Source organism: Chanodichthys erythropterus, chromosome 22 (assembly GCF_024489055.1).
Source record: "Chanodichthys erythropterus isolate Z2021 chromosome 22, ASM2448905v1, whole genome shotgun sequence".
Lineage (NCBI taxonomy): Eukaryota > Metazoa > Chordata > Actinopteri > Cypriniformes > Xenocyprididae > Chanodichthys > Chanodichthys erythropterus.
This window is the reverse complement of record NC_090242.1, coordinates 36515010-36527281: the sequence shown is the minus strand read 5'-3', so window position 1 is coordinate 36527281 and position 12272 is coordinate 36515010. Positions and strand designations below refer to the sequence as shown.

Genomic DNA, 12272 nt, shown 5'->3' with positions numbered 1-12272 from the left:
TCAGCGAGTGTTTTATAATAATCTCAATATTGACTAAAATCTTGATTATGATTTTTGCCATAATTTAGCGTGATTTTCCCACTCATTTTTTTCACTGGTTTGTCTGAGATATTTTAAGAGAGACTGAGACAGTAGACAGATAATGACTTCACTTGTTTTCCTCATAACCACAAACTTAGATTTCCTCCGAATCGTGAACCGCTCAATGCATATGTGACTTTAAACCAGTGCCGTGTGTGTGTGCTGTAAGTGTTGGACAAACTGAGATGTGAGCATGTCGTGTTGTTTCTCTCTCTGCAGGGTCTGTAACCGTTTGAGTGGCAGTAATATGGATCTGGAGCGTGTGGGTCAGCAGGGGTCAGTGGAGAATCTGAGCCAGTCGCTGCGAGGACTGAACTGCTGCACCACCGCGTCCACAGACAGTCTGCAGGCGCTCTCTGACGCCGGTGAGTACCACACACACACACACACACACACACACACACACACACACACACACACACACACACACACACACACACACACACACACACACACACACACACACACACACACACACACACACACACACACACACACACACACACACACGAGTTAGGATGGAGTCTCGATGTAGACAGATGTTGACAATGAGCAGAACTAAAGTGTAAAAACAGAATCTGCTGTTGTGAATGAAACTTCCTTTACTGAAAATCAGCCGTGATGAAAGGGGAAACGCAGCTTCGGTCCTTCCTACTGATCCTATCGCTGTAGATATGAACTTGTTCCCAAAATGCACTGGGGTGCAGAGATAATGAAGGGATGAAGAGAGGAAATCAGGGTTTGTGTTTATCACTGGGCGTCTTTCTGACTGTTTTCCCCCGTGAAGCCACTAATCTTCCTCTCCAGCCCTTCATTAGTGCATTTCTCTCCAGGGAGCGTCAGTCAAACCACAGAAAGAGAGATGGAGAGAGAGAGATGGAGAGAGAGAGATGGAGAGAGAGAGATGGAGAGAGAGAGATGGAGAGAGAGAGATGGAGAGAGAGAGATGGAGAGAGAGAGATGGAGAGAGAGAGATGGAGAGAGGGAGAGAGATGGAGACAGACTTCCTGAACGAACTGACGCAGATGCTGAGATATTCCGTCTATTTAAAATATAGTTAAAGTAATAGAAAATATATTTTATAATTGATATTTCTCTGTAGGTCAGTTGAGATCAGGACATCCCATAATCCTCTCTGAATTATTCATGTATGATCCATCCGTCGTTACAGGCCGTGGTTCAGTCAGGCGTCATGTGATCTGTCTCTGCTCTTATGGGTCACAGAGCTTTTTTTAATCAGTTAAAGACCTCGAGGCGTTTCCCGTTAAACAGTAACCAAACACACACACACACACACACACACACACACACACACACACACACACACACACACACACACACACACACACACACACACACACACACACACACACACACACACACACACACAGTTGAGTGTGTTGAGTGTGTGTGCATGTTGAGTGTGTGTGTGTGCATGTTGAGTGTGTTGAGTGTGTGTGCATGTTGAGTGTGTGTGTGTGCATGCATGTGCGTTGAGTGTAATAATGTATTAATAAATATATATATATATATATATATATAAAGAAAGGGGGCGGGAGCAGCAGCAGCTCATTTGCATTTAAAGGGACACACATAAAAACGGCGTGTTTTTGCTCACACCCAAATAGGGGCAAATTTGACAAGCGATAATAAATGATCTGTGGGGGATTTTGAGCTGAAACTTCACACACACATTCTGAGACTGATATTACATCTTGTGAATTATAGGTCCACTTTAAAATAATGTATTAATATCTTTCTCTTTCTCTCTCTTTCTGATCATGTGACCTAGACTCCACCCTCCGCTCCTGCCCTTCCCCATTTCCCAGCAGCCCGTTTGGCTCCGCCCCAGCATCGCCGCAGCCTGACGGGTTTCCCAGCAACAGTCTCGCACATCAGCTGCAGCCGCCTCCGTTGCCGCAGAAGAAGCTGGTAAACCGTGCCATCTCGGCTCCCGTTGAGTCGGGCGTCAAACCGCTCACCCGCAGCCGCCCGCGCCTCCCCTTCAGCGGGTCGGAAACCAACATCAGCAACCCCGCCGCCGCCGCACCTCCGTCCAGCCCCGTGGACCCACGTATGCTCTTCTCCTCCAGCGAGTCCCTCGAGCGCCCGCGGACCCTGGGGAACGTCACGTCCAGCTCGTCACCGCAGCTCAACACGCTTCCGGCCGCCGGCTCCACGCTGCAGCTGCATGCGCTGCTGAGTAACATGGACAGCCGTGAGGGCATCTACTCCAAGCTGGGCGGCCTGTACGCGGAGTCCCTGCGGCGCCTGGCGCTGAAGTGTGAGGAGCATTTCACCCGCAGCCAGAGGAACACACTGAGATTCGATGAGAGCAACTGGTCACTCTTCAAACTGACCTGCAACAAGCCCAGCTGTCTGTCCGGAGACGCCGTGTATTATTCCGCCTCCTGCGCGTCAGACACGCGCAACACGTATGCTGTGAAGGTGAGCGAGTCGACACTATATGCAGACCAGTAATAAATATCTTTTAATGATTTTGAAAGAAGTTCAAAATTTAGTTCTCTCCTGGATCAGACTTAAATCCCAAAATATAAAAGTGATTTTTGGGAGTGGAACGGATGGTCAGTGGTAGGTCATCCCATAACCCGGGTCCGGCTATCAAAAAGGCACAATCACCTTTTCGCTTCAGTCAGGACTCCAATACCTGAAGCACAATTTTAAATTCTTTACAGGCTGGTGAAGAATAACAAGATCTGAGAGATATGAGGGTGCAAGACCGTTTAACTGCTTTAAATATTATTAGTAGGGCCTTGAAATCAACCCTATACCTGACTGGTAGCCTCTGAAGGCATGCTAAAATCAGAGTAATTCTGTCCCTCTTTTTCTTTCCAGTCAGTCAGCTGGAGTGGGTTCATCAATGACTAGGAGACGCCTAGATATACGACATTGCAGTAGTCCAGTCTGGATGATATGAATGCAATCTTTAAATAGCTTAGCAACTAGATGAGTAGATTTTGACGACAAACTTTGGTGTTGGCTTGACAAAGCCTCGTCTAAAAGTTTGAAATAACTTTGAAAAGCTTAAAGTTTGAAGAAATTACTCTAAGAAGTCAATAAAATGTTGTTAGCAATGTATAAGAACATGTTAATATGTTTGAATAAGTTGTTAACATATTTTAACACATTAACGTTTCTTAGCATGGTATTAGCATGTTGCAGACATGAATTAACACATTGCTAACATGTTGTTAGCATGTTTCTAGAATAATTTAACATTTTTAACATGATTTAGCATTGCTATCATGTTTCTAACATGATTTAACACATTTCTAACATGTTTTAGCATGTTGTTAACGTTTTTAACATGATTTAATACATTGTTAACATGTTTTAACATGTTGATAGCATTTTTTAACATGTTTCTAGCGTGATTTAACACATTGTTAACATGTTTTAGTATGTTTCTAACATGTTTCTAACATAATTTAACAATTGCTTACATTTTAGCATGTTGCTATCATGATTTAGAACATTGTTAACATTTTTAGCATGTTACTATCATGTTTCTAACATGATCTAGCACATTCCTAACATGTTTTAGCATTTTGTTAACATTTTAACATGTTGCTAGCATGATTTACCATTTTGCTTGCATGATTTAATACGTTGCTAGCATGATTTTACATGTTGCTTGCATGTTTCTAGCATCTAACATTGTTAACATGATTTAGCACATTGTTAACATTTTTTAGCACACATTACTATCATGTTTCTAACATGATTTAGCACATTCCTAACATGTTTTAGCATGTTGTTAACATTTTAACATGTTGCTTGCATGATTTACCATTTTGCTTGCATGATTTAATACGTTGCTAGCATGATTTGACATGTTGCTTGCATGTTTCTAGCATGATTTACCAATTGCTTACGTTTTAACATGTTTCTACCATGATTTAACATTGTTAACCTGATTTAGCACATTGCTATCATGTTTCTAGCATGATTTAGCACATTCCTAACATGTTTTAGCATGTTGTTATCATTTCTAACATGATTTAATACATTGTTAACATTTTAACACATTGCTAGCATGTTTTAACACATTGCTAGCATGATTTAACACATTGCTAACATGTTTTAGAATGTTGCTAGCATGATTTAACAAGTTATTAGCATGATTTAGTAAGGTGTTAACATGTTTCTTGCATGATTAGAACATTGGTAGCATGTTTTTGCAATTGTTGCTAGCATTATTTAAAAAGGTGCTAGCCTGTTTTAACATTTTTGCTGGCTTGATTTAGTACGGTACTAACATGTTGCTATCATGAATTAGCATGTTGTTTGCATGTTTTAAAATTTTGCTAGCATGATTTAGCATGTTATTTAACATGATTTAACACATTGCTAACATGTTTTATTATGTTTCTAACATGATTTAACAATTGCTTATGTTTTAGCATGTTGCTTTCATGACTTAGCATGTTGTTAGCATGCTTCTAGCATGATTTAGCACATTGATATGGTGGATGTAGGTTAAATACTCAGCAAGAGTTCATGTCTGAATGTTTTGACGCCCTCAATGACAGTCTATGGGATTTTCCGTAGTTTTGAGCACATGGTTATGAAAACTGTAAGTCTGACCAATTAGAAAAGATACGACGGTCTGAGAAGAGTTTGGTGCTTGCAATAATTTTAGAAATTTGGTCTCAGAAGCAGCTTAAATAGTAGATCAGTATATTGGCTGTCAAGCCAACATAATTAACCTTAAATAAACTTGTAAACAAATATATAACTAACTTTTGTGTTTGCGTTCGAACGCAAAGTTTCTCGAGAGAACGCAAATGCATTCAAATATATTTTTTCCTTCACCACGTCCCTTTAGGGTCTCCGTAATATTGACTAAATATGATAGAAATTAGAAGAGGGACACAGGGCTAAGTAAGTAATAAATAGCTGACGCAATTAACACTGCGACCCACAATCATAAATGACTGGATCGGTCTCGGCGAGCGTGAGAACTCCTGTCAGCGTCTCTGACATTCTCACGTTCATCAAGGTCGTGTTTCCGCCGTCAGACAGACGCATCAGAGAAACTCGCCAGCGCTTCCCTGCAGGGAGTGAGCCGCGGTTCACACCGGCTGACCTTTGACCTCAGAGAGAGAACTGCAGAATGAGTGATCCTGTTAGTTAGTGCAGTTTGCCAACTAGTACTTATAGTGACGTGATCACAGCATGCAAGTCGTTTATTGAGCTGATCAAATAAGTGCAGCGTTGATGAGCTCTTTCAAAAACATTAAAAATCTTACGATTTAATATTTGAACATCATAACAGAAGTTTTCCCTTTGATTGCAGATCTGTAAAGGCCAGACGTCCGACAGCAAGCAGGCGCATCTGTACGGCCTGTCGGTGCAGCAGAGCGTCCCGCCTCACTTCAGCCTGCAGCAGGACTGCGGTCACTTCATCGCATGCGTGCCGCAGAGCATGTTACCCAGCGAGGAGCGAGCGCCGGGGCCGTCCGAGCAGGAGCGTGTGGTGGTGATCACTCGCGAGGTTCCTCACCAGACCGTGGCGGATTTCGTGCGGGAGTGGGAGTCGTTCCACCGCGCGCAGCCGGAGGTTTACGAGCGCCGCGTGTGCTTCCTGCTGCTGCAGCTGTGCACGGGACTGGAGCATCTCAAAGCGCACGGGGTCACGCACCGCGACGTGTGCATGGAGAACCTGCTGCTGGTGCAGCACCGCCGCTCGCCGTCCGCAGACGGGACGCGCCCCGACCCGCAGCAGCAGAGCCTCCCGCGCCTCCTCATCAGCAGCTTCGGCAAATCCAAACGCCGCAACGCGGACGAGGTCGCGGTTTCCGGCGACCCGCGCTTCAAGCGAGATCACGCCCGTCTGGCGCCTGAAATCGTCTCCGCCGCGCAGTATCGGAAATTCGACGAGTTTCAAACCGGCATTCTGATCTACGAGCTCCTGCATCGCCGCAACCCGTTCGAGGCGACGCCGGCCCTGCGGACGCAGCAGTACAGATGCGAGGATCTTCCGGCCATCCCTAGCGTGTCGATCTACTCGTCCGGCCTGCAGAGGCTCGCGCACCTTCTGCTGGAGCCCGACCCCGGCCGACGCGTCCACATCCAGGACGCCAAACGCATCCTGCAGGCGCTGCTGTGGGGGCCGCGGCGGGACCTGCTGGAGCAGCCGTGGGTCTGCGGGAGCACGCGAAGAGCCGGTCCGCCGCGGCACGAGGGGCTGCTGAACTGGCTGGACGTGAAGCGAGCGCTGCTGATGATGAAGTTCGCCGAGCGCTCGCTGGAGCCCGAGCGAAACGCCGAGCTGGAGGACTGGCTGTGCTGTCAGTATTTCTCCACCGCAAACCCCAAATCACTGTGTCAAAGCGCAGAGCTGCTGTACAACCTGCCGTTCACACACTGAACCCTGACTCTCTTGAACTGGTTTTGCTCATAAAAGCGTCTCGTGTGCATGCGGCATGAGATCAGATGTGTCTAAACACTGTGTGTCCTTCACTGGAATCAAACACCAGCACTGACGGACGGACGCTTGCGCTTTAACATTCCACCCTTTCATTTAATCTTTTCTGATGTGTTTCTAATGGAATAACAAGAAATGATATTCTACATAAACAAAGACTTTAAGATTCTCTATTTTGACATTTTCACAAAAATTAAAAAGCTAATGTGAAATATATATATTAGTGCTGTCAAATTGATTAATTGCATTTAACTTAAATGTTAATATAATGTATGCAAATATAATATATACACATAATATGTAAACAGACTTTTGTTTGACGCGATTAATCACAATTAATCGTTTTGACAGCACTAATATATACAAGTTGTCAAATCGATTAATTGCGATTAATCGCATCTAACATATTTGTTTACATGTGTATGTATTATATTTATATCATATTTGTGTGTGTATGTGTATATATATATATATATATATATATATATATATATATATATATATATATATATATATATATATATATATATATATATATATATATATATACACACACACATAAATGTTCTAGTGTGTATATACACATATGTAAACAAACTTTTGTTTGATGCGATTAATCGTAATTTATCGATTTGACAGCACTAACATATACAAGGTCTGTCAAATCGATTAATTGTGATTAATTGCATTTAACTTAAATGTTAATATAATGTATGTAAATATAATATATACACATAATATGTAAACAGACTTTTGTTTGACGCGATAAATCACAATTAATCGTTTTGACAGCACTAATATATACAAGTTGTCAAATCGATTAATTGCGATTAATCGCATCTAACATATTTGTTTACATGTGTATGTATTATATTTATATAATATTTGTGTGTGTATGTGTATATATATATATATATATACACACACACATAAATGTTCTAGTGTGTATATACACATATGTAAACAAACTTTTGTTTGATGCGATTAATCGTAATTTATCGATTTGACAGCACTAACATATACAAGGTCTGTCAAATCGATTAATTGTGATTAATTGCATTTAACTTAAAAGTTAATATAATATATGCAAATATAATATATACACAATATGTAAACAAATTTTTGTTTGACACGATTAAACACAATCAATCGAATTGACAGCACTAATATACAAGTTCTGTCAAATCGATTAATTGTGATTAATCGCATCTAACATAAGTTTTACATATTATATGTGTATATGTTATATTTGCTTATTATATTAACTATTAAATGCAATTAATCGATTTGACAGCACTTGGACAGTTTATTCAAATCTGCATAAAAAGAGGTAGAAAACATGGATGTGTGAAATTGTGTTGGGAAAATAATGTCAGAATACAGTGAAATCTTAAAGACTTTGTTTACTTTTATGCATAAATTAATTTCTTCTGATTTCGAGGTGAATCTGATCAACAGTTTTGATCTCGAGTTCGTCCAGAAGCGTTATTCCTCACAAACACTGGTTCTTCTGAAGTTGCTCTGAAGCTTTAAGGGGCTGCTGGGTAAATGTGACCCTCCATGTTGATCTCCGTCTGATGGATTTGTGTTTGTGCGGCTGGTAAATCAGTCTTCAGAGAGAGAGAGAGGGACAGATAAATGTGTGTCGCGCAGACGGACGGCGCTGACGCCGCAGAACTCAAAGCGCGTCCTCGTAAAAACGGCTCTAAAATCTGAGAACATCTCGTCTTCCTGCCGGTCAGAGGCACTTGAGGCTTTGATTAAACTTCCTGTTTGAAGTGGTGCGACTTCCTGGTGCAATATTTCTATCTGGACACTTACACTCAATGTCAAAGTTACATGTTTTTTTTCATGCTAATTGTCGATTTATTTCGAGTGCCTTTTGTCATTTATTTTTTCAGGTTTAAGCCGATTGTAAATGTAAAACACGATCATTTCAAACTGTGAGTCTGGAATTTCACAGGAAGATCTTCAGATGGAAACCAATGTTGTTTTTTTTTGTTTTTGTATATATAAATTGTGAAGCGGGTCTTAACAGCTTGATTAAATGACATACAGTGTGTTTATATGTTCATAATCTCATATTGTGTTGATTTCTGTGAAGCAGCAGTAGCTGTTTGGATTTTATTTGCATTCAGAGACGCAGCGTCCTTCTGTCTTCAGGAAAAAGATGTTTGAATGGAAAACCACTGGATATAAACGTCCTGTATTAATACACTGTGTGTCAGAGACATCTGCATCATACAATAAAGTGTCAAATATTTTCAGATTACTGATTGGCTTTCTGTCAGTGAATGAATGAGACGCTTTAAGAGAAAACGATCGCAAAGAGTTTATCAACTGATTGAATTAAAAAGTTTAGTTTAATAAAGGGAAACTCAAAATATTGTTATCTGAACAACATTAGTGAATCGAAGTTGATCTGACAAGTTTTTCCATTAACTCATCAAAAATAATTTATTTCAACTCAATTTAAGTCTGTGTAATCATATAAACATTTAAGGCAGTAACTGAAGTGAAAATGTTTTGTTTCAGTGTGTAAAACTGCATTTGACCATGAAAATGTGTGATTTGAACAGCGGTCAAAGTCCATGCACAGGTGAATGAGATTCACATCCATAAAATGCTGTTCAAAGTCCAGAGGGAAGCTCTGATGTGCTCAAATTAACTTCCAGATCCTCAAAGATCCTCAAAGGAGGAGGGAATGTCTTGCTGGGTTCCCCGAAATCTGCCCGGTGATTCCAGAAACCCTCCTCACACACACACACACACACACACACACACACACACACACACACACACACACACTCTCTTTTGTCATAGGTGGAATGTGTTGCCATGGAACGCCGGCCAATGGAATGCTGCTCCCGCGAGTCCAGAACGACCTGCTGGACAAAAGGCTGGATTGGGCTCTTTCTGACTCAACAGACAATAGAGGCTTTAAAAGAGACTAATTAACTGAAACCCGAGACTGGATCGTTACGTCTTACACTGAAACTCTGGAGCAGAATCAGTGATTTATCCACACAGAATCAAGAGTGTGATCATGTTCATTCAACAAGTGAACACTTCTTCATTACGGTGAAGCTTCAAAAATGGAACATTCCTTGAAAAAGTCAGACTCAGGAAGTGACATCATTTGGAGCCTCATGGCAGAAAGACATATGGAGGCCCCTTTCTGCCACATAAGAAAAAAAAATCACTCTCTGGTAAGTCAAAATTATGACATAAAAAGTTAAAATTATGGCTTCATTATTTTTCTCTTATTATTATGACTTTTAAAATATTATTTTGACTTAGTATGTCATAATTTTGACTTATGTAATTTTTGTTATAATTTTAACTTTGTCATAATTTTGACTTTTTGAAATTCTTCCAACTTTTTATATCATGATTTTAATTTTTTATGCAATAATTTTAATGTTATAATTTTTATTTTTTGTCATTATCTTGACTTTTTACTTAGTATGTCATAATTTCCAGTTCTTAAGTCATAATTTTGACTTTTTATGTCATAGTTTTAATTTTTATGCAATAATTTAAACTTTTTGTCATAATTTTAACAAGTAATAAATTTGACTTTTTATGTCAGTTTTTAACTTTGTTATACTTTTGAATCTTTGTCATAATTTAAATTCTTATGCAATAATTTCAACTTTAAGTAATAATTTTGACTTGTTTTTATGCAATAATTTCAACTTTTTAATAATTCTTTTTGTCAATTTCTGGTTCTGAAGTCAAAATTTTGACTTTTTATGTCATAATTTCAACTTTGTCATAATTTTGACTGTCATCATTTCAACTTTTTATGTCATAAATTTTACTTTTTGTCATAATTTCAACTTTTATGTCATTATTTTCATTTTATGCAATAATTTAGACAATAATTTTGACTTGTCATAATTTCGACATTTAAATAATTTCGACTTTTGTCATAATTTCAACTATTTAGTATGTCATAATTTCCAGTTCTTAAGTCACAGATTTGACTTTTTATGTCATAATTTCGTGTTTTAATGTCCTACCGGAGCATGTTTTTTCTCATGTGGTAGAAATGGGCTTCATATGAATTGAATCAAAATACTTATAATCAGTACAAATCTGTTTATTGTATAAACAATTAAATGTATTCATTTAAAAGTATGATCATGATTAAAATATGGTTAGTAATATATAACAGTATATAATTTCACAAATTATTTGATTCTGAACATCTACTTTTAAAAAGAGCAAATATATTGTAGTTTAACGCATAAATAAGGCCACGTGTGAAACTGTGCTCACATTAATCATTCTCAAACCCTTCATTGTGTCTCATCCTGCATGAATCAGACTGAAAGATCTCGCTGACAGACAAGACAGCATTTCATTTAGAGTTAGGGAAGTTTGAGTCATTTACAGGAACTACAGCAGCGTGTCTATGCAGGCGGCCTATCAACCAATTATAGGATTAAATCACCTATTAAAAATAATCTCTGCACTTTTCTTCCTTTTTGATGTTTTTGCATGGTATAACATGCCTGGGAGCAGTTCCTAATGTTTGTTTTGTTTAATATCTAACATCAGCTCTATGAGACAGTGAGAACAGCTCTGTTTATTGGACAACAGTGACCTCCAGCGGTCACTTCCAGATACTGCAGCCTGTTACAGTGCTCACAAAATCACGTGATCTATGATCACGATTTACAAAACAATCCCACACTGGATTAATAAATTATTCTGAAATAATATTTAAAAATAGTGTCCCGGTTCCGGATTACCTACTTTCTGCAGCCTAACAATCATTTAACTGATCTGAATTATGTTAATGTGATAATGTGTAATGTGTATGCCAGGTTAAAGAGATGTGTTTTTAGTCTAGATTTAAACTGACAGAGTGTGTCTGCTTCCCGAACAATACTAGGAAGACTGTTCCAAAGTTTAGGTGCTAAATAGGAAAAGGTTGCATTTGATTTTGATACTCCCCCATGTAATCCAAGATGTTCATGTCTTTCTTTCTTCAGTCAAAAAGAAATGAAGGTTTTTGAGGAAAACATTCCAGGATTTTTCTCCATATAGTGGACTTCACTGGGGTTCAACGGGTTGAAGGTCCAAATGTCAGTTTCAGTGCAACTTCAAAGATCTCTACTTGATCCCAGACGAGGAATAAGAGTCTCATCTAGAGAAACCATCGGACATTTTATTAAAAAAATGTAAAATTATATACTTTTTAACAATAAATGCTCATCTTGAACTAACTCTCTTCTTTGTCTCTATTTGAATTCCACCAGTGTAGACACTGCTAAGTGTATTACTGCCCTCCACAGGTCAAAGTTTGAACTAATTGTTATATTCTTGCACTAGCATATTGTATATGACAATTTAGTTCAAACTTTGACCTGTGAAGGGCAGTAATGAATGTCACTATGGAGAAAAATCCTGGAATGTTTTCCTCAAAAACCTTCATTTCTTTTCCACTGAAGAAAGAAAGACATGAACATCTTGGATGACATGGAGGAGAGTAAATTATCAGGAAATTTTAATTTGAAAGTGAACTAATCCTTTAACTCCAGTCAGTGGAACCATTTCAGTCGATGTAGAAGCCAATAACACATGATTTATGTTATGTCACTGAATATATATGAATATTAAAACATTATAATAAAGATTACCATCTTCCATGTCCAAAAAACATAGTATAATTATGTCACATGTATTTAAAAACCTAGTAGTACATATGAGGAAGTGCTTATATGGGTTT

The 12272-nt window shown here is 39.0% G+C and overlaps 1 protein-coding gene across 1 annotated transcript in view; it reads left to right on the top strand.

Annotated features, from left to right (window-relative positions):
• Positions 1-6971, top strand: part of LOC137012746 (inactive tyrosine-protein kinase PRAG1) — a 21117-nt gene extending 14146 nt beyond the window's left edge. Inside the window, exons 4-6 of the mRNA XM_067376163.1 lie at positions 301-446; positions 1874-2529; positions 5402-6971. Of these exons, the coding sequence (XP_067232264.1) occupies positions 301-446; positions 1874-2529; positions 5402-6475 (1876 nt within the window). The 3' untranslated portion in view covers positions 6476-6971. The remainder of the gene's footprint in view (positions 1-300; positions 447-1873; positions 2530-5401) is intronic.
• The last annotated feature ends 5301 nt before the right edge of the window (positions 6972-12272 follow it).